This window comes from Erythrolamprus reginae, chromosome Z (assembly GCF_031021105.1).
Source record: "Erythrolamprus reginae isolate rEryReg1 chromosome Z, rEryReg1.hap1, whole genome shotgun sequence".
Lineage (NCBI taxonomy): Eukaryota > Metazoa > Chordata > Lepidosauria > Squamata > Dipsadidae > Erythrolamprus > Erythrolamprus reginae.
Window position 1 is genome coordinate 1,307,911 of NC_091963.1, and position 22,764 is coordinate 1,330,674.

General features: G+C 43.1%; 1 protein-coding gene and 1 long non-coding RNA gene across 2 annotated transcripts in view; one reads left to right on the forward strand and one right to left on the reverse strand.

Annotated features, from left to right (window-relative positions):
• The window catches only part of ADIPOR1 (adiponectin receptor 1), a 41,715-nt gene that overhangs the window by 14,064 nt on the left and 4,887 nt on the right, over window positions 1-22,764 (forward strand). The window contains exons 2-7 of the mRNA XM_070727228.1: window positions 1,223-1,399; window positions 13,810-13,926; window positions 16,483-16,654; window positions 19,519-19,705; window positions 21,640-21,827; window positions 22,110-22,303. Of these exons, the coding sequence (XP_070583329.1) occupies window positions 1,259-1,399; window positions 13,810-13,926; window positions 16,483-16,654; window positions 19,519-19,705; window positions 21,640-21,827; window positions 22,110-22,303 (999 nt within the window). The 5' untranslated portion in view covers window positions 1,223-1,258. The remainder of the gene's footprint in view (window positions 1-1,222; window positions 1,400-13,809; window positions 13,927-16,482; window positions 16,655-19,518; window positions 19,706-21,639; window positions 21,828-22,109; window positions 22,304-22,764) is intronic.
• On the reverse strand, window positions 13,895-17,737 carry LOC139153386 (uncharacterized). The gene is made up of 3 exons (XR_011556804.1): window positions 17,683-17,737; window positions 14,311-14,360; window positions 13,895-13,955 (listed from the first exon to the last, which is right to left on the reverse strand). It is a non-coding gene; the product is annotated as an uncharacterized lncRNA (long non-coding RNA).

A 22,764-nucleotide genomic window follows, 5' to 3' on the forward strand; every position in this document is an offset into this window, starting at 1 on the left:
GCCTGAATACTGACTGCTGAGGGTCCAGATAATCAGTTTCATCCAAGGACTGTTGGTGTTGGAGTGATGGCACCTTTTATATTGCAGATATACAGCCTCATGCTACACAGAAACATAGAAGTCTGACGGCAGAAAAAGACCTCATGGTCCATCTAGTCTGCCCTTATACTATTCTCTGTATTTTATCTTAAGATCGATCTATGTTTATCCCAGGCATGTTTACATTCAGTTACTGTGGATGTATCTATCACGTCTGCTGGAAGTTTGTTCCAAGGATCTACTCCTCTTTCAGTGAAATAATATTTTCTCACGTTGCTTTTGATCTTTCCCCCCCCAACTAACCTCAGACACTTTGTTCTTGTGTTCACTTTCCTATTAAAAACCTTATTTAACCTTTTAACATATTTAAATGTTTCGATCATGTCCCCCCTTTTCCTTCTGTCCTCCAGACTCTACAGATGGAGTTCATGAAGTCTTTCCTGATACGTTTTATGCTTCAGACCTTCCACCATTCTTGTAGCCCGTCTTTGGACCCGTTTAATATACATAACTAAGCTCTGTTTCATGCTGAATAAATTATTAACGTATCTTAAATGAAAAACTCTATTTAAATGTTTACTCCAACAGCATTTTATTAATGCTTATTTAGTTAAAAAATGATTTAAATAAAAATAATTGATTTAAATTTTGAAAATTCTTTTTTTTTTTAAATCAATTTTTATTCACCCTATCCTCAATTGAATTCCTGAAATACATCCAGGTGGCTAGATCTCCTGAAATGGATGACATCAAGTGCATTTTGTAAACAGCTAGTCCTCGACTTACGACCGCAATTAACCCCCAAACTTCCATTGCTAAGATGGACTGTTGCAAAGCAGGCTTTGGCCCTGTTGCAGTTGCAGTACGGTCGTTAAGTGAATCGGTCTTTCTGCTCATCCGGAGGTCGCTGAAGGGAATCACCTGAGCTGGGGAGGATTCGTGCGACTATCATAAATATGAGCCAGGATTCTTATAATGTGACTATGGGAATGTCATTGGAGCTGTTAAATGTGAAAAATTATTCCCCTTTTTTTGGATCTATTTTCAAACGGTCGTCATAAGTTGTAGACGAATCATCGTAAGTTGAGAGCTAGCTGTATTTCCAGAAATTAGCTAAGCTGTTTCTCTGACAGTGAAACCAATTTTGAAAATAATTTGCTTTATTTTACTTTTATTTTTGTAGGGAGAATTGGGGAACTGGTGCCTGCATGGTGACCCGATGGCATCCCGCAAAGGATCGGTCACTGGTCCCGGAAATGTGCCTGGTGGCAATGGCCGCGACCAGGAAGACGTGGAGCTGGCTGAGCTTGGACCCCTTTTAGAGGAGAAAGCTGCTCCGGGAACGTCCCGCTCAGCTGACGTAAGTACGGATTTCTGTACCACGTGGATGAGAAAAGCCATTAAAGTATGAATTTATTGATTATTTCAAGCAGTGAAGTTCCTTTGCAGCCAACCTGTTAAGAGTAATCCTTGTTTACCAAGGTTGTGCGCACACTGAAATGTTTAGATGGAGATCAGTTGTGAATAACTACTCAGCCGCACACAGATATACTAACTTGAATTAAAGTTGATTTTGAGAAACAACATCTTTAGATAAACAGTCTAAAGTCATACACATAATGTCAGAATAACAATCCAAATATTACCAAATACATAGTCTTTCTTACCAGGGATCTGTCACAATCAGCAAAGATATCAAGGTTAAACACATTTTAGCTATAATGCATAAGTACAATACAGAGAGATTGCAGAGAAAATGCAGCGCAAACCTAACAGTGAGTGCCAAGACAAAGAGAAAACAAAGGGGGGCTCCAAAGAGATAAGCTATGAACTCTAGCTCCCTCTTGTGGCAGTCTGCAATACCTGCAGCCGATATATTTCCCAACTCAACAGTTATGGACAGCGTCCCAACACAGCCCAATCTAAGTTTGTGAGAGATTGATGGAGGCCTGCTGCGTTTGGGATGAAAGGCTCCCTTAGGATTTATTACCAGGGGGTGGTGGAAATAATCACCAATTCGCCCTAGAGAACATTGGTGACATTTATTTGGGGGAATTGGTTTAATATCAAACATTATAAACATCAAGTAAATATCACATTTATAACCATTAACTTCCAAATAATCATAAGGCTTACTTATCTTAATTATTCAATGTTCATTATTCAATTATGCGAATTATTTCATCTTTGTTTACATATCTTTGTTTACGTAATCAGGGGGCAGATTTTTTTCTAGAACATCAGCTCCCCCATCTCACCTTCTCTTCCATTGCCACCACCACTGCCCTGCCTTTAGAAACTAGGCACTGAGGAAATGGATATACTGTTTGAGATCAAAGGGTGTAGTAGAGTCTCCTACTTGAACAGAGGTTTGGAGTAGAAGACCTCCAAGGTACCTAACTTCTGCTGCTATTTTATACCCATGAATAGAATAGTTTCCAAATTAAAAAAATCCCCCCATTTCTGTCTTTATAATTGTGTAGCTCTTGCGTTAAGCAGTATTTTGCATTTATCTCTCATCTTTTGGGCATTTTCTAATCTCCATTCTTATTGACTTATCCGCACATCTCCCATATTCCTCCCATGGGATCCTGTATTTTCTTACCATGTTGGTCTTTGATCTAAGTATCTTTTCTATCTCTGCCACTTCTTCACTCTTTTGAACTTTCAATACACCTTTCAATGATGTTTTCCTCACTTCAGGGGTGTCTTTCTGTATATCTCTTTCCAACTTTTGATCTCTTAAAGTTTATTTTATTTATTCATTCATTCATTCATTCATTCATTCATTTATTTATTTATTTATTAGATTTATATGCCACCTCTCTCCGTAGACTCGGGGCGGCTAACAACAATAATAAAACAGCATATGAACAAATCTAATATTTAAAATAGTTTAAAAACCCTTATTAAAAACCAAACATACAAACAAACATACCATGCATAAACTGTCTAGGCCTAGGGGGAAAGGAATATCTCAATTCCCCCATGCCTGACGACAGAGGTGTAATTCACCATTTCTATTTCATCTTTGACTTTCTCTTCTTGTTTCTCTTTTTTTTTATCATTTGCCTTTTTCCCTCCCCTGTCCTTTCCTCTGTTCTTTCTATTTTATTTTCTGTTTCCTGACTTTCATGTTTGTCGTTCAACTTCTTTTGGCCTCACAACTGCATCATGTGTCAATTCTTTTATCTCCCTATGTTTCCCTATCACCATTTCCAGCATACCTTGGAGTGTTTTTCTTTTAGTAAGGCATTTATTTCCCCTTGACCCATTTTGCCTAATTTTAATAATTTTAAATGTTTACTCAGTAATCTGTCAATATCCCAGTTATGTCACACCAAGAAAGCCAATATTGGAGCAGTTCACACAATCAGGGCATAGTCCCTTAAACAGTCTTCCCTTTGTTTCAGAACTCCAATCTGTTTCACACTCTCACACTGTCCAACGTGTTTATAATCCTCAAGGTTCTGACAGTTGAGTGTTTTCTCACTCTGTCTCCAGATATAAACTGTTTGCAGGTGTTTAGTGCATTCTACCCTAGCCATATAAACTTTCACTTCATCCCCTTTTCCCAGCACTAAATTGCCTTCCTCCACCAGCAGGGGTCGCTATTACTTTTTTCCCTCTGCTTTTACTGAAAATAAAATGTCTGCAAATAAAAAAAAAATTTCTCCGTAATTTCCCAAAGTTCTTCAAGTCAGGGTGGCAGTAGGAGTGTAACCCAGATTTTTAAAAACAATTTAGTTTTTGAGAAGCTAACCAATCCAATCAGTCCTTTATTTTTAAAATTACTTCTGGCTACAATTTCTTTACTTTCTTTTCCAAATCCAACAAGAGGTCCAGGTGTCAGGCCTGAAAACCATTTTGGACGTTGGATCTTCCCTGTGGGAAACTGGGAGGAGGAGTTGGGTGAGTGGGGAACTGTAGTCAAAATAACATTCCTTTCTCCGAGATTCAAGGTCACGCTGCCCCGTACCTGGGGGAGTTTGCCTGGGAGATTCGGACTTTCCCAGATGTGCCAAGCTGGCATTTCTAATAAAATGGAGCTTTGAGGGAACTCAAGCCTTGCAGTTTCCTTTCATTGGGGGTGTTACTTGCAACCCTGACATTAACCCAAATCCCTTTTTAAAAAATTTTACCAGCCCCCCCCCCCCAAGCTCAGGGTTGCTGTCCGAGGTCCTGAGCCCTGAATGTCGACCCGAAACCGGCCGGCACAAAGACTCAGGGAAGATGGAGGATGCCAGGCTGCCTCCAGAAGACCAGATCCCTCCCATCTGGGCATTCTACCCCAGCCAAGACCGGGTGCAATATCAGTGGACACCAGCCCTGATCCTGCAGCTGAGGCACACCCACCAGACTGGGCGTTTCCATCTGCAAATCATAGCCCCACAACAAATTCCAGCCCAATAACAGTGACAACCCAGCTACCACTGCTCCTCAACCATCATTTGTGGGTCCATAGCAAGCTCCAGCCCAACAACCAGTACTGGCACAACCATAGCAATAGCGTTTAGACTTATATGAGCCCTTCATGGCATCGGGCCAGAATATCTCCGAGACCGCCTTCTGCCGCACTAGTCCCAGCGACCGGTTAGGTCCCACAGAGTTGGCCTTCTCCGGGTCCCGTCAACGAAACAATGTCATCTGACGGGACCCAGGGGAAGAGCCTTCTCTGTGGCAGCCCCAGCCCTCTGGAACCAACTCCTCCCGGAGATTAGAACTGCCCCCATCCTCCTTGCCTTTCATAAACTTTTTAAAAGCCACCTCTGCCGCCAGGCATGGGGAAACTGAGACATTTCCCCTGGGCCTATACAGTTTATGCATGGTATGTTTGTGTGTGTTTCTTTTTAAATAAGGGGTTTTTAGTGACTTAATTATTAGATTTGTTATATATTGTGCTATTACTGTTGTGAGTCTATGGAGAGGGGCGGTATACAAATCTAATTAATAATAATAATAATAATAATAATAATAATAATAATAATAACAACAACAACAACAACAACAACAACAACAACAACAACAACATTTCACAGCGCTTTCCAACCCCTCTCTAAGCGGTTTACAGTCAGGATAGATTGCCCCTGACTATCTGGCTCCTCATTTTTTCAATCTTGGAAGGATGGAAGGCTGAGTCAACCTTTGGCCTGGTGAGTATATGAGCCGAGGTGGCGCATTGGGTAGGGTGCAGTTCTGCAGGCCACTAAAGCTGACTGCTAAATCTGCAGGTCAGCGGTTCAAATCTCATCACCAGCTCAAGGTTGATTCAGCCTTCCATCCTTCCGAGGGGGGTAAAATGAGAACCCGGATTGTGGGGGCCATAGGCGGGCTCTGTTAAAAAGTGCTGTTGCTAACATGTTCTAAGCCACCCTGAGTCTAAGGAGAAGGGCGGCATAAAAAAAATAGAACAAACACACAAATAAATAAATAAATTCGATCTGCCAAACTGATGGCAGCTGGTGATCAGCAGAAGTAGCCTGCAGTACTGCACCAACCAAGGCTACCCAAGATGTACTCCATGTCTCCCAAAGAAATAGAAGAACTGAGGAAATACATCAACACCAATCTGGCGAAGGGATTTATCCAACCAACGAAATCCAAAGTGACGGCCCCAGTACTATTCTAAGGAAAAGAAAGATGGGTCCTGGGTGTGCGAGTCCTTGTGTTGGTTTTCGCAGAATTAAGACCTTGAGTGTGGAGAACTGCTGCCCCCTCACCCTCACGAAAGGAATACCGAATCACCATGGGATAAGAGAGAGAGAAAGAGGAAAGAGGGTATTATAAAACTTGGGATAGATTGGAATGATTGGCTCGAAAAGAAAAGCAAAATTAATGTATAAATTAAAATAAGAATGAAGTATGTGAAAAAAGGAAACCAAAAAAGAAAGAGGAAATGCGAGCGATGTAACCTTAAATTTAAATGGCTGTAACATAATGTATATAGGGTACATATGAGAGTATGAAACTGTGGGATAATAGGTAACAGTGTTACCTATTAACAGGAAAAAAGAAAAAAATGAATATATAACAATAGTCATAACTTGGGATATATGCAGTGGGGTACCCCAAGGCTCTGTTTTAGGCCCAGGACATTTCAACATCTTCCTCAATGACTTGGGAGAGGGGATAGATGGGGAACTCATCAAATTTGCAGATGGCACTAACTGGCAGGAATAGCCAACCCTCCAGAAGAGAGGCTCAAGATACAGAAGGATCTTGACAGACGTGAACAATGGACGCTACTTAACAAAATGAAATTCAATGGTGAAAAAATAAGGTTCTACATTTAGGCAAGAGAAACAAAATACACAGGTACAGTATATGTGGTACATTGCTCAACAGTAAATACTATGAGACGGATTTTGGAGTCCTACTGGAAAATCAGAAGAGCTTGCCTCCAGAAGTTGTGAATGCCCCAACACTGAAGTTTTTAAGTAGATGTTGGATAACCATCTGTCTGAAATAGTGTAGGATTTCCTGCCTAAGCAGGGGGTTGGACTAGAAGACCTCCAAGGTCCCTCTGTTGTTATCATTATTTTTATTACATGGAAAATATGGAAATGGAAGGAAATTACGATTACATAAAGCTATTTTAATGGAATTATATTATATATGTGTGTGTGATGTACATGTTTGTTTTGTATGTGGTATTGTTTGCTTTATTGATTTTTTTAATTGGAAAATTGCAATAAAAATTATTTTCAAAAAAAGAAGAAGACGTGCCGAATCACTTAGCCAAAGGCAAGATTTTCACGAAGTTAGACCTAGGCCTACTGTGTTATCCAATTATTTTAATACTCACAATACAGAGACGTCTGGCTCACAAAAGGTTTCTTTCAGGGAGAGAAATAAAGGAGGCCTCCAAGTCTCTTCCCAAGGTGGATTGAGCACCAGAAGAGACAAAGAACATTTTACAATCCATACATATTTTATGCTTTCTACACAATACACACCATGCCTAATAATCCCTCCCTTCACCCCCTTATTCTGCTGAGTCATTTTCTGTGCTTTTCTATATTCTGGAGGGTCAGCCTGACATTTCTCCCCACAGTCAAAATTATCTTATCTTGTCCAGAGCTAGTTTGGCCTCTGGGTTTTGTTCCTATCCTCCTGCAATTATAGCCTTGACCATGGCTGTTCCAGTGGCCTGGTCTTGGAGGTGATCCAGGAGGAATAATCTCAAGTCCTTCTCATTTCTTTCACTCAATAACATCCTGGGTTAATTTAGAGAAGAGTACAGTATTATAGCTTATGTTTATTGTAAATAAAGCTTCTTAGTACATTAACTATGTTTGTTTATGAAAGAGCAACTCATCCTTCTTTTCCTTCAATCCTTCCATTTCAATTGCTCTTTTATACATGTAACATTTCATAACTCCCACATTTCTCTTCGGATTCTTGTGGCAGCATGCTTCCATGCTCTGACTCTTATTTCTCCAACCTCTGCTTCCCGACTTTCATGACTCACAATCTTTCCTTCTCCCCACCCTCCCCGGTTCTTTCGTAGCACACTGTCCCACTAAATACCACTGTCCCCTAAGTATAAGGGCAGGCGAGATGGACCATGAGGTCTTTTTCTGCCTTCCGTCTTCCATGTTTCTATGTTTCTAAATCTGTTGTCAAAGCCCGTGCCCCTTCTTTCCCTTTCGTAAATTTTTCCACAAATATGGACCACTATTTCCATGATTCCATTCTTGAACGTCCCAAGAAGGCCACTGCTCTCCCATATTTGTCCCTCCACAGCCATGAAACAGTTCTTCACCGTGGGAGTTTTTGCAGTCTCTTCAGCCAGTTTCACAAACGTGGTATTGCTCTTTTAGGGAATTCGGGTAGTTCCAATTTTTCAAACTCCTGATAATATGAGCAAAATATACCCTACAGCACAGATTTTATTTTTGTGGTTTCTGTTTTTTAATACAAGGCCTTGTCCTTCCCCACCGATCCTTATTCCAAAACTTTTGTATTGTATTCCTTTTTCCAATGATTGATTGATTAGTATGTAAGCATACCAGATTTCATTTTCCCTGGTCACAATCAGTCCTGGTGCTTCCCACGTGAATGTCCATTTCTTGTGGCCCCCTACTCCTCTCATTTGGGATTGTCGTGGTGTACAGGTAAACACAAGGGTCAGTAAAAGACACTTGTTCTGTGCTTAAAGTTGGAGCTCTTTGAAAAAGACATTTCCTTCCTTTCGTGTAATTCCTTCCCCATTCCAGATTTCCACATCCAATTCCTTGTGAATCATCAGGCACCCTTTCCTTTATTAATGGCCTGGCACGCATCAAAACATAGCCTTGTGTTCCCCACTAGTTTCATTATGAGCCAAGTAGCCCCGTCTTGGCAATCCAATCTCCCCTTGAAAATCTCAAGTGTTGGAGCTCTCACAACCTCCGCGGGCAACCTCTGTTCCACTGGTTGATCACTCTCACCACCACAAAGTCCCTCCTTGTTTCCAAGTTGAATCTCTCCTTGGTCAGCGTCCATCCATTATTCCTCATCTGGCCTTCAGGTGCTTTGGAAAACAGCCTAACCCCCTTCTCCTCTCTGGCAGCCCCTCAAATATTGGAAGACTGCCATCCTTTCTCCCCTGGACCTTCTCTTCTCTAGACTATCCAATTCCTGCAACCTCTCTTCATATGTTTTAGTTTCCAGTCCCCTAATCATCCTGGTTGCTCTTTTTTTGCACCTTCTCTAGTGTTTCAATATCTTTTTGTACTGTGGTGACCAAAACTCTAGGTGTGGTCTAACTAGGGCTTTATAGAGTGGTACTGTATTAGTACCTCCCTAGCCTTAGAGCAGAGATCGCCAAACCTGGCCACTTTAAGAGTTGTGGACTTCAACTCCCAGAATTCTCCAGCCAGCTTTGCTGGCTAGAGGATTCTGGGAGTTGAAGTCCACAACTCTTAAAGTGCCCAAGTTTGGGGGCTCTTGCCTTAGAGTGTATACCTCTGTTGATGCAGTAGGATTATATTGGCTTTCTTGGCTCATATTTAGTTGGTTTTCCACCAGGACTCCAAGATCCCTCTTCCAGTCGCTGCTATTGAGTGTGGCTTCATCCAGTTTATATATACTGCTCAAAAAACCTAAAGGGAACCCTTAAACAACAAAATATAACTCCAAGTAAATCGACCTTCTGTGGAATCAAACTGTCCACTTGGGAAGCAACACTGACAGTCAATTTCATTTTGTTGTCAGCACATTCAAAGAACAAAGTATTCAGTGAGAATATTTCATGCCTTTATTTTTTTGAGCAGTATATATTAGTTTATATATGTGTCCTTTTTTTTTGCTTCCTCAGTGTTGGATTTTACTTTTCTCTGCATTGAACTTCATTTTATTTGTTTGAGCCCACTGTACGAGTCTGTTAAGATCCATATGTATCTTGAGCGTATCCTCTGGACCAGAGGTCCCCAACCTTTTTTGCACCAGGGACCGGCTTTCAGCTAGACCAGTTTTCCATGGCCCGGTGGGGGGGGGGGGAGCTAGCTGTCAGCGGCGCCGTAAAAGGGGCGATCAAGAGAGGAATGGGTGAATGAATGGACGGAGGGTGGGAAGGAAGGAAGGAAAGAGGGAAGGTACAGGAACAGAAGAAGGGTGCAAAGAAGCAAAGAAAGGTGTGAAAGGGGAGAGTAAGAGAGGAAGGAGTGAAAGAAGGGAATGAGGGAGGAAGGAAAAGGAAAGCAAGAAATGGAGGGAGGAAAGGAAGGGAGGAAAGGAAGGAAGGAAGGAAGAAGGAAAGAGGGAAGGGACAGGAACAGAGGAAGGAAGCAAGGAAACTTATGAAAGGGGAGAGTAAGAGAGGAAGGACTGGAGGGAGGGAGGGAAGAAGGTAGGAAGGAGAAAGAAAAGAAATAGAGGAAGGAAAGGTAAAAGAGAGAAAGAAAAAGAGCAAGAAAGAAAGAAAGAAAGAGAAAGAAAGAAAGAAAGGCAACTTCAAAGAAAGGCTCACTGAGCATCTCTCACTCTCTCTCTCTTTCTATCCCTCTTTCTTTCTTTCTCTTCCTTTCTCTCTCTCCTCTTCCTTTATCTCCTCTTTCTCTCCCCCCTCTCTCCCCCTTTCCCTCTCTCTTTCTCTCTCCCTCTCTTGCTACCTCTCCCCCCTTTCCCTCTCTTTCTCCCTCTCTTTCTCTCTCTCCCCCCTCTCTCTTTCTCTCTCTCTCCCCCTCTTTCTCTCTCTTCTTCTCACTTTCTCTCTCTTGTTTTCTTTCTGTCTCTTTTGCTTTCTCTCTCTCTCACTCTTTCTCTCTTGTTTTGTTTCTCACGCTCTTTCTCTCTCTTGTTCTCTCTCTCTTGCTATCTCTTTCTCTCCCCCCTTTCTCTCACTCTCTCTTTCTCACTTTCTCTCTATCTTGCTGTCTGTTGCTTTCACTCACTCTCGTTCTCTCTCCGTTCTTCTCAGCGGTGACGCGCGCACGCCCTGCCCGCCTCACATTTGCCGAGAGGACTTTCGCCCCGGGCTCTCAGCAAGGGGGTTTGCATGAGAGGCGGGGCCGGCGGAAGGTGATATTCAATGTCGGGGGCGCACGGGCGGTTTTGCGCGCGCTCCCTATCTCCCTGCTAGCCCACTCGGAATACGTATTCAAAATAAGAAAAGCCTTTGCCGGCGAAGGCTTTTCTTATTTTGAATACAGTATTCCGAGTGGGCTAGCAGGGAGATAGGGAGCGCGCGCAAAACCGCCCGTGCGCCCCCGACATTGAATATCACCTTCCGCCGGCCCCGCCTCTCATGCAGCCCCCTTGCTGAGAGCCCGGGGCGAAAGTCCTCTCGGCAAATGTGAAGCGGGCAGGGCGTGCGTTCCGGGTGCGGGAGGAGCTGCGGTGAAAGGCAGGAGGTGGCAGAGGAGCAGAGGGGGCAAATCGGGCGGGCGGTGGGCAGCGCGGAAAGGCCGAGGGGGCCCTGGCGCCGCGGACCGGCTGAAAACCCTCAACGGCCCGGTCCCGGTCCGCGGACCGGCGGTTGGAGACCCCTGCTCTGGACTATTGGCTACTCCTGCCAGCTTCATTTCCTCTGCAGATGTAATTAATTCCCCCTCCATTCCCTCATGTTTGGCTTAAACGTCTGGGCTGCACTTCCCTCTCCTCTATAAGCCCATATTCTTGCAGTGCCTGGCTCTATTGCTTTTGGCTCATAACGTCCAACTCCTTGACTAGTGCTACATCTTTTATACTGCGTTTTATTGTGTACACAGTTAAATCTGTTTGTAAATAATCAGGAATCGTAGTGTAATAGATTAAGATGTTTTCCACTTTTCCCTCCCGTTCAGTTACTTTTATGCATTATGTACACTCTTGTGGTGTTGGACTGTATCTAATAAAATAATTACAACAATAATGCTTCCCAATAGCAACAACAAGTTCAAAAGGACCTTTTATGTCTTGTAGTCCAACCCCCTGCTTAGGCAGGAAACGCTACACTACTTCAGACAAGATGGTTATCCAACATCTTCTTAAAAACTTACAGTGTTGGAACATTCACAACTTCTGGACGAAAGCTGTTCCACGGATTAATTGTTCTCACTGTTAGAAATTTTCTCCTTAGTTCTAAGTTGCTTCTCTCCTTGATTAGTTTCCACCCATCGCTTCTTGTCCTGCCCTCAGGAGCTTTTAGCTCCTCTCCTTTGGGGCAACCCCTGAGATACTGGAAGACTGCTATCCTGTCCCCCCTGGTCCTTCTTTTCATTAAACTAGCCATGCCCAGTTCCTGCAACCGTTCTTCATATGTTTTAGCCTCCAGTCCCCTAAATCATCTTTGTTGCTCTTCTCTGCACTTTTTCTAGAGTCTCAACATCTTTTTTACATCGTGGTGACCAGAACTGAATGCAGTATTCCATAAATAATAAATTCCACTTGAGATAGATCCAGTATATTTTCACTGTTTTTAACTCTGCACACATTTTCTGTGTTTCCCTATATTCTAAAGGGTCAGCCTGACCATTCTCTCCATAGGCATAGTTATCTTATCTTGTCCTCTGGTAGTTTTGCCTCTGGGCTAAGTCCTTCATGCAATTATAGCTTTGACCATGGCTGTTCCAGTGGCCTGGCCTTGGAGGTGTTCCAGGAGGAATTAAGTCCTTCTCATTTCTTTCACTCAATACACCCTGGGTTAATTTAGAGAAGAATATTATAGCTTATGTTTCATATATATTAATAAAGCTTGCCTGTGCATTAACTAGCTGCCCTGAGTCCTATTGGTAGTGGGTGGCACAGAAGTCGAATTAATAAATAATTAATTAATAAATTATTCTTTTATGAAAGAGTAAGTCATCATTTTTCCCCTATTACATAAGAATCAAGGAAGGGAACAAATGGAAAAGGACCTTTAACTTTAATGCTTGGTGGTTTCCAATGTTTTTTGGTCTGCAGGAAGCTCTTGCAGTTTCCATGCAACTGATAAACGAAGTGCTACGTGAGCCCTTATACTAGGGATTCCTGGTCTATCTAGGTATTTTCATAGTCAGCGAAAACCTCAAAGAGCATGTAAAATTGATGCTGCAAGTAATAGAATAGAATAGAATTCTTTATTGGCCAAGTGTGATTGGACACCCAAGGAAGAATGTGTGTTTGGGGCAGATGCTCTCAGTGTACATAAAAGAAAAAGAGACATTGGTCCAGAAACACTTGATGATTGTCCTAGGGGTCAAATAAGCAATGAAGAAACAATCAATATTAATAAAAATCTTAAGGATACAAGCAACAAGTTACAGTCATTCAGTCCTAATTGGGAGGAGATGGGTGGTAGGAAGGATGAAAAAAACTAATAGTAATAGTAGTGCAGACTTAGTAAATAGTTTGACAGTGTTGAGGGAAATATTTTTTTAGCAGAGTGATGGCGTTCGGGGAAAACCTGTTCTTGTGTCTAGTTGTCTTGGTGTGCAGTGCCTATAGCAACGTTTTGAGGGTCGGAGCTGAAACAGTTTGTGTCCATGATGTGAGGGGTCAGTCAATATTTTCCCCGCCCTCTTTTTGACTCGTGCAGTCTACAGGTCCTCAACGGAAGGCAGGTTGGCAGCCGTTGTTTTTTCTGCAGTTCTGATTCTCCTCTGAAGTCCTGTTGGGTTGCAGAACCAAACCAGAGAGTTATAGAGGTGCAGATGAGAGACTCAATGATTCCTCTGTAGAACTGGATCAGCAGCTCCCTGGGCAGTTTGAGCTTCCTGAGTTGGCACAGAAAGAACGTCCTTTGTGGTGCTTTTTTGAGCACAACAAAGAAAGTACTAAAGCAACGATTAGCTGCCAAGTTCTCCTGCAAAGCTGTGAAAGTGTGAATTTCTCAAGGCCTCCCTAGGTTACTGAATATCCAGGAAAGGGGCGGAAACGGATCCTTGGAAAGTGGAAGCAGTGCAACACTGACAACCCGCATGTGTTTGCAATCCGCTCTTTACGACCTCTCTTGCCCCATAAATTGTGGTCGTTAAGTGAATCTGGCTTCCTCGTGCTGCTCAGAAAGTCGTAAAAAAGGGATGGCCTGATCCCGCGAAACTACGACCGTCATAATTATGAGTCAGTTGCCAAGCCTCACAATTTTGTGCCCTGTGGGGACCCTGCGAAAGTCACAAGTGCGAAAAACGGGCGTAAGTTGGGTTTTTTCCAATCCAACTTTGAACAGTCACTAAACAGATGGTCGTAAGTCAGTGTCTGTCCGCATAGCAGGGGGGGTTTTGACCAAGAGAGGACACTAGGTTTGTATAGATCCAGGTTCAAGAAAGTGTCCTGAGAACCCCTTTTGTCGGACGTTCACACCTTCATTGTTTCTTTTTCTCTCCACAGAACCCGTGTCAGCCATGCCCGGTTACTCAGGAGGAAGAGGAGGAGGAGGTCAGGGTCTTAACCCTCCCCTTGCAAGCCCACCACGCTATGGAGAAGATGGAAGAATTTGTTTACAAGGTCATTTTTTCCGTTGTCTGAAGTGGAGCCTGGTTTGGAGGAAGGAGAGAGTCAAACTGGTGCAGAAGTTGGGGATAAATCTGTAGAAGGGAACTTGGGAGGGGGGGGGGGTTCAGGAGGGAACAGAAGCAACCACAAAGCATCCTTTCTTTGAGGGGTTCAAGGCCATCCTATCCCCACCCACCTGGGCGGAAGCAGGAGGAGGACTGGCACAATCTGAGTGGGCAACGTGACAAGTTTGTGGGTGGGGGGACAAGGGAAGTGAACTTTCAACTGAGGGGGAAGCTTAGGCTTCCCAGTGTGGTTGCCAGGATGGCTCCAGCAATAAATTGGAACTTTTGAGGAGTTACTTTGACCCGGACGCTGATTTAGTTCGGATGTTACCTGGAACCTTGACAAGGCCGTGTTCCCACAGGATTGGCCGAGTGTTTCTCCTGAGAAAAAAATGAGCACAGAGTGGCGTCAAAGGGAGGGTTATGAGGATTTTAACTAGACCAGGGGTGTGAAACTCGATTTCATTGAGGGTCAGATCAGCATTGTGGTTGTTCCCCGGCAGAATTACACACACACACACACGCACCTCTGCCCTAGAGTTTCTGTGCCCAAAAAATTCCAAACTAGGCTTCTGTATAATCCGTGCGAAAGGCCAAAAAAAAAATGGTTTTATTCCATCCTGCTACATGTCAGGGACAACGCCATCCCAAATGTCCTCAATTTGCAACCTCAGCAGAGGTATCCTCGACTTACGACTGTAATGCAACTTGAAATTTGCCGTTTGCTGAGCGAGCCAATTGCAGAGGGACCTTCTCTGCCCACGTGACCACCTTGTTGTGGGAATTGTTGTTAACTGAGCTTTTTCTTTCTGCGGTTGTTAAGAGAATCACTGCAGCTCATAACTTCATCACAGGTCATAAATTTGAAACCAGTTGCTGAGAGTCCAAATTGTGAGCGTGGGAAGGCTGCGACAGTCGTTAAGTGGGGGAAACACGGTTCTAGGTGACTTTTTTCAGTGCTACTGTAACTTCGCTCACTAAATGAGTGGTCGTAAGATGAGGTCACTAAATAATGGTTGTAAGTCGAGGACTATAACAGTTCCATTTAGTGACTGAAGTTCCAACAGCACTGAAAAAAGTGACAGGACCATTTTTCACTCTTAACAACTGATCCCCATTGGTCACATTATTCACATCCAGGTGCTTGACAACCAGTTTGCATTTAGCAACGTCAATCCTGGGCTCCATTTTGGTCATAAACTGAGGACTCCGTAATCTTTTCGTTGTCTCCTCTTGAACGATTGTCAAAAATTGGGTTTGTCCTAAGAGGCCAGTAAGGGGCGTACGTAAGTGCACTGGTGTGCCTTTCGTCCCCTGTCCAATTGTCTTTCCTTTCTCTCACTTATCATATATATTCTCTTTCTTTCATATATCCTCTCCTCTAAGTTCACTTTACCCTTATATATATTACTACATGTCTATATTTCTTCCTATGTATTTGTGTATTGGAGAAATGAATAAATAAAATAAAATAAATATGACCTAACCAGCAATGTAGGTTTGGAGGAATTAGTATAATGTTACTTTAAGAGCTAGGGCTGCAATCAGCCGTAGAAGTGAGACAGATGTGTTGGGGGTCATTGCAGCTAAAGCATTGCTAATGCTTGCTATTGCTCTATTGCTCTTGCTAACTCTAATTCTCTGATCTCACTCTCTGATAGTTTTGTCTGTGTGACTATAATATTGCTGTGTGCTAAATATTGGTCTATGTATTATACTTATGGTATTGTATGGAACGGTGTGAGAATATTATTAGTTAGCTGCTGTATATATAGAACTGTATACTGTATTATGATATACATTTGTATATGATTGCTTGACTTGGATATGAATGTAGTTGACTGTTTACTGATTAATCTACAGTATTGTATATATTTTAAATAATAATTATACTCTTAGTCTTGGTTATTGGCTGAACAACCACCACTGCCATGTATACTGCTCAAAAAAATAAAGGGAACACTCAAATAACACATCCTAGATCTGAATGAGTGAAATATTCTCCTTCAATATTTCATTTGCACAATTGTTCCATATGCACAACAGCATGTGAAATTGATCGTGTTCCTAAGTGGACAGTTTGATTCCACAGAAGTTTGATTTACTTGGAATTATATTGTGTTGTTTAAGTGTTCCCTTTATTTTTTTGAGAAATATAATGGGGGTTTTAGTGTTTTTTAAATTATTAGATTTGTTTTTACATTGTCTTTGTTATTGCTGTGAGCCGCCCCGAGTCTACGGAGAGGGGCGGCATACAAATCTAATAAATAAATAAATATTTTGTTTTCTAAGTTTAGGATTCTAAAATTGGGTTATAAGCCCAATGTAGAATGCTAACAAATTTGATAAGAGGTTTTTCAGGGGGGGGGGGGGGTTGGGGGAGGAATCTCACTCGGGGCCCATCGTCCAGCCTTTACTAGAGAGCAGGACCAACACCAGCCTTACAAGGTAGACAGAACCAACTGTGCTGGGTGGGAATAACCCGATTTATTTTGCATCCCAGGTCTGGGAAGGCCGGTGGCGGGTCATCCCTTATGATGTGCTGCCCGACTGGCTAAAGGACAATGATTACCTGCTTCACGGACACCGCCCGCCCATGCCATCGTTCCGCGCCTGTTTCAAAAGCATCTTTCGCATCCACACCGAGACCGGCAACATCTGGACCCACCTGCTCGGTGAGACCAGCTACCGTGCCCATAAAGCCAGGGCTAATGTCCCTCCCCTCCCTTAAAAAACCCCCAAAATTAAATTCCATTCCTCCCTGTGTTTTCCTTTCCGAAATTGAGGAATTTAATCTAGCCGGGACCCAAATTCGAATCTTGTCCCAGCAAGAGGCCTTTTCATCCAGCCCAAAGAAGGAATGAGAAAGAGATCTTTTCTGCTCTAGGTGGCCTTACGTTTCAATTATGGGTTTTATTATTATTATTATTATTATTATTATTATTATTATTATTATTATTATTATAACAACAACAATAATTTATTAGACTTGTATGCCCCCCCACTGTTGTTAAGTGAATCTTGTCACTAAGTGAATCTTGTTGTCCTCAATGACTTTGCTCTTTCGGGAGGTTGCAGGCAGCAATTTAGCCGTGCTAAATAGACCCTGAATTTTGATCACGTCACCAGAAGGATGCTTCAAATGGTTGTTAAATGAACACGGCTTGTCCTTGACTTACAACAGTTTGTTTGCCAGTTGTTTAAAGTTACAAGGGCATTGAGAAAAGCAACTTATGGCCCCTTTTTAATCCCGACGACTGCCACAGCATCTCCATGGTCAACATTTGATACTTGGCAACTGATTCATTTTTAAGATGTTAAACTATGGACCATAGCTAGAAAGCTTGTAAAACTCAATAACTCTCACTTTGGGTGTTGGGTTCAGTTGTGGTCATAAGTCAAGGACAATATATGGAGAACAGATGATTCCCTTAATGGGGGACGTTCCCCTAAGGAGCACTACCAAATCATGAAATCTGGTTGGTCACAGGGGCGACCTGCTTTACGTCCGCAATAGGCATGTTCTGTTACAGTTGTAAACAGAGGACTGTCTTTAATTTAAATGGGCGCCGTGTTGGGATTTCATACACAAAAAACAAATGAAAGGTGCCTTATCGAGTCCTACTTTTTGGGGGGGGGGGGTAATTTTTTTTTATTTTCTCCACCATAAAATAAAACAATATACAATGGTACCTCTACTTACGAACTTAATTCATAGCATGACCAGGTTCTTAAGTAGAAATGTTTGTAAGAAGAAGCAATTTTTCCCATAGGGATCAATATACTGTAGAAGCAAATAATGCGTGCGATTAGGGAAACCACAGGGAGGGTGGAGCCCGTTTCCTCCTAGGAGATTCCTAGAGAGACCCTACAGAGGCTTCTCCCCGCCTTTTCCAGCTCTGTTTCCTCCCAGGAGATTCCTAGAGAGACCCTACAGAGGCTTCTCCCCGCCTTTTCCGGCCTGGTTTCCTCCCAGGAGATTCCTAGAGAGATCCCACGAAGGCTTCTCCCGCCTTTTCCAGCTCTGTGAGGGAAAGACAGTGAGGGGGAAAAATGATTTAGATTTTAAAGAATTGATAATGTTGTATAAAATTAATAGAACATTTTACACGAGGAGAGATAAGAGCCTCCATTGAAGGAGTAATGAGAAAAGAAAAATGTATATATGATTGTTTTAAGCATTGTTGTTGTGTTTATAACTATATATTGTTTTACTTTATGGTGGAGAAAAAATAAAAAATCTTATACGGTAAAGATGTTATACAACATTGTCAATTCTTTAAAATCTAAATAAAAATTCTTCCTCTCCATCTTACTATAAAAGGTTACTTTACATCAATGCAAAGAATAATAAAATCTCTTTTATCTAAATTTTAATATTATATCATATTGCTAATAAAAAATTATATATATATATCTTTAGTAAAAGAAACAATTCATAATATATCTCCTACTTCATAAAATAAAGTTTTATATGTTTAAAGTCTAAACAATAAATAAATTTTGTATTATATCATTATATAGTGCTACCACCATTTCTCATCTTCACCATCTGGCTTCTAAAATTTAAATCAAATACTCATGTTTCACTTTTTCCCAAAAGTCCTATTTTTTTGTAACACACAATCACATTAAACAAACACACAGAGCAAAGCCTCCAGGATTAAAGCATTGGGCTGATCTCAGGACACTTGAGTCAGCACCCTGCTGTTGGGAGGGATTACTGGCTTCGGAGTCCGTAGGTGTTAAGCTACCACCCCGACTGAAGGAAGTCACTTTGATTTAAAAATAGTTGTGATCCATTCATCAAGTGGCTTTTTCTTCCTTATCAGCAGTCCTCTACTTAAGACCATTCTTTTTAGAACACGACCGACTTAGGGCTAGTCCTTGCACATACGTCTCTCTGTTAGAGTTTTGATCCCACTGTATAAAGTGCTGGTGAAACCACATTTGGAATACTGTATTCAGTTCTGGAGACCTCACCTACAAAAAGAGATTGGTAAAATTGAACAGGTCTAAAGAAGAGCTACAAAAATGGTGGAAGGACATGATCAAAACATTTAAATATGTCAAAGGGTTAAATAAGGTTCAGGAGGGAAGAGTTTTTAATAGGAAAGTGAACACAAGAACAAGGGGACACAATCTGATGTTAGTTGGGGAGAAGATCAGAAGCAACATGAGAAAATATTATTTTGCTGAAAGAGCAGTAGATGCTTGAAACAAACTTCCAGCAGACGTGGTTGGTAAATCCACAGGAACTGAATGTAAACATGCCTGGGATAAACATAGATCCATCCTAAGATAAAATACAGGAAGTAGTATAAGGGCAGACTAGATGGACCATGAGGTCTTTTTCTGCCGTCAGTCTTCTATGTTTCTATGTTTTTATCCGCCCTTAATTATTATTTCGCAAGTGATTCTGGCCCATTGTTACCCAGCTGGCTTTAATGACCAAGGCAGAACTAGAACTCACTGTCTCCCAGTGATTGGCCTGAAGCCACCTCTCCCTAAACCCTCCCTGTTTCCTCTTTCCCAACAGGCTTCGTGCTCTTCCTGTGTCTCGGGGTCCTGACCATGCTGCGTCCCAACATGTACTTCCTGGCGCCCCTTCAGGAGAAGGTGGTTTTTGGGATGTTCTTCCTAGGCGCCGTGCTATGTCTCAGCTTCTCCTGGCTCTTCCACACCGTCTACTGTCATTCGGAGAAAGTGTCGCGTACGTTCTCCAAGTGAGTTATGCCCAATTGGCCTTCCCTAGATCCGCTTCCTGGGTGTCTTTATGTTCGGAGGTCGTCCTCAACTTACGATGATTCACTTAGCAACCATTCCAAGTCACAGCGGGGAGGGGTGGGAAAAGCAACTCGGGACCATGACCGTGGTAAGTTTGAGCACCACTGGCAAGTCCCTTTTATTTTTAGTACAGGTGGTCCTTGAACTATGATCTCAATTGAGACCAAAGAGAGGCATTGGTTCAATGAATTTTACCCTGTTTTTGGACTTTTCCTGCCACGGTCATTAAATGAATCGCTGCTGGTTGTTAAGTGAAACAGCTTTCCCCATTGCTTGTCAAAAGGTTGCAAGTGGGAATCATGTGATTCCAGGAACTATAGATATTGCTAACACAAGTCTAAGGAGAAGGGTGGCATTTAAAAAAAAATGAATAAATAAATAAATAAACTACGACCATCATAAGTATGAGTCAATTGCCACGCATCTGAATGTTGCTCACGTGACCATGGTCATAAGTGTGAAAATCGCTTGTAACGCTTTTAAATGGTCGTGTGTGAAAAACGGTCAGAACTTGCATTTTTCAGTGCCGTCATAATTAGTGTTGGGTGAACCCGTTGAAGTTCGGGTTCCGTGGGTTCGGCCGAACTTGCCGTCGGAGTTCAGGTTCAGGTCCCCGAACTGGAACCCAAACCCCAACCAATGTTCTCTCTAATTTTTTTTCCAGTGTGGGCGGAAAAGTATAGTGTCTGAGCGGCAGTCCCTTCAGGACTGGGCAGCATAGAACTGACTGACTGACTGACTGACTGACTGACTGACTGACTGAATGAATGAATGAATGAATGAATGAATGAATGAATGAATGAATGAATAAAATAAGTGAATGAGCGATTCACGTGCGCCACTTCAAAAACCGGTGCGTGGAAACTTCTTGATGGCTGCGCAGGCACGCACAGCTTAGAGGTAACATTGACCCCAACCCCAACACCTCTGGCCCGGCGGGAGGGGAAGCGCTGGGGGAGAGGTCAGGCTCCGGGTCTGGAGTCGCCCCTCCTGCCTCCCCAAGCCGAGTCGACGGCTTGAACCTCAGAGCTCTTCCCGCCTCCCCCTCCCGCCCACCGCACGCTTGAAGCTGCCAGCTGGGATCCTGAATCACCGGCCGGCAGAACCTGCCTCCCACCCCTTTGGCCCAGCATGAGGCGAAGCACTGGTGGGGAGGTCAGCCTCCCTGTCTTTGCAGCCGGCAGGAGAGCTGGGGTGGAACAAGCGAGAGGCTCCTAAGCGGGCTCCGGGGTCAGGCACCTGACCGCCCTTTTAAAGCCCTTCAGGGGCGGAGCCCTCCCTGTCTCTCCCTCCCGCCCACCGCCCGCTTGAAGCTGCCGGCCAGGATCCTGAATAGCCGGCATGTGCAGAGCGCCTCACACACACACACACCGCTACTGCAATAGTATTGCATTGTTTGATCGAACGCCAAACCTAAAGACGGACTTCTGGAAAAGTACTACGGTATGCAAGTTCGGTTCGCCCAACACTAGTCATAATGCTGAACGTTCACTAAATGAGTTGTTGTAAATCGAGATGACACCCCGGGACAGAAATGTATAATCCCAGCCCCAAAATAGAGTTTTTGATTTAGAACCAAAATGGCGCCTCTAAATAATGAATATTCTTCATTGAAAATATGTTAAGTGAGTTTTGCCTAAATTTCCTTGCCATGGTTGTGAAGTGAATCTGACAGAATAAACAAAAATTGGAAAAGGGTCCTCATAGGTCATGTAGCCCAACCCCTTTGAACGGTCACTAAACAGACTGTTGTAAGTCCGAGGCTCCGTGTACTGTTGTAACCACCCTTGATTGTTAAGCAAACGGTTGGTAGGCAAGCATTGACTGTATTTTTATTTTTTTAACGACGCTGAGCCTGTTCTCTCCGTCATAGGTTGGACTATTCAGGAATCGCCCTGCTGATTATGGGAAGTTTTGTCCCGTGGCTTTACTACTCCTTCTACTGCTCTCCCCAGCCGCGACTCATCTACCTGTCCATCGTCTGCATTCTGGGCATATCTGCCATTATTGTGGCCCAGTGGGATCGCTTTGCCACCCCCAAACACAGGCAGACCCGAGCAGGTATGGACGTTGTTTCCTTTCCCAGAATCCCCCAGCTGGGATGAGATGGCGTGGCCACAGAGCTACAAGTGTCTCAGCGCTACCCCTAATCTTACCCCTAATCCCAGCTGTTTTGACACCTGAAATCTGATTGGAACCAGGTTAGATACGCCTTGCAATGGCATTGAAAAAGAGACAAATTTAAAATATATATATATATTAAAAATTGCCCAGCTGGCAAAAGTGGACATTTGACAGGAACACTTTCCTCACATACCGACCAGCTTCTCTTTCCCTTCTCAGGGGTCTTCCTTGGGCTGGGCCTCAGCGGCGTAGTACCCACAATGCACTTCACCATTGCCGAGGGCTTCGTCAAGGCCACCACGGTGGGCCAGATGGGATGGTTCTTTCTGATGGCTGTGATGTACATCACCGGAGCCGGACTTTATGCAGCTCGTATTCCAGAAAGATTCTTCCCGGGCAAATTTGACATCTGGGTGAGTTTTTTGGGAATGGGGGGGGGGGTTGATTTTCACGGGGTGGAGGAGACAGTGATGGGACTTGTAGTTTGACCCATCTAGATGGGTAGGAAAAAACCCAACATGGGCGGTCCTCATCTCACGACCAAAATTGAGCCCATAATGGATGTCCTTAAGTGAGAATTGGTTAAGTGAGTTTTGTCCCATTTTACGACATTTCTTGCCACCATTGTTCAGGGAATCCCTACAGTTGATCAGTTAGTAACCTGGTAGTTGAGCGAATCCGGCTTTTTGTATCTGCGCCATTGTCAACTTCGAATGTGGCATGGAAATGTGGATCACGTGATCGTGGTCACAAGTGAAAATCACTCATAACTCTAAAAAATGGCTATATGTGCAAAAACAATCATAATTTACTTTTTTCAGCACCGTTTTAACGTTTCTGTCACTAATGAGAGATTTCTGAAATGACTTTTGAC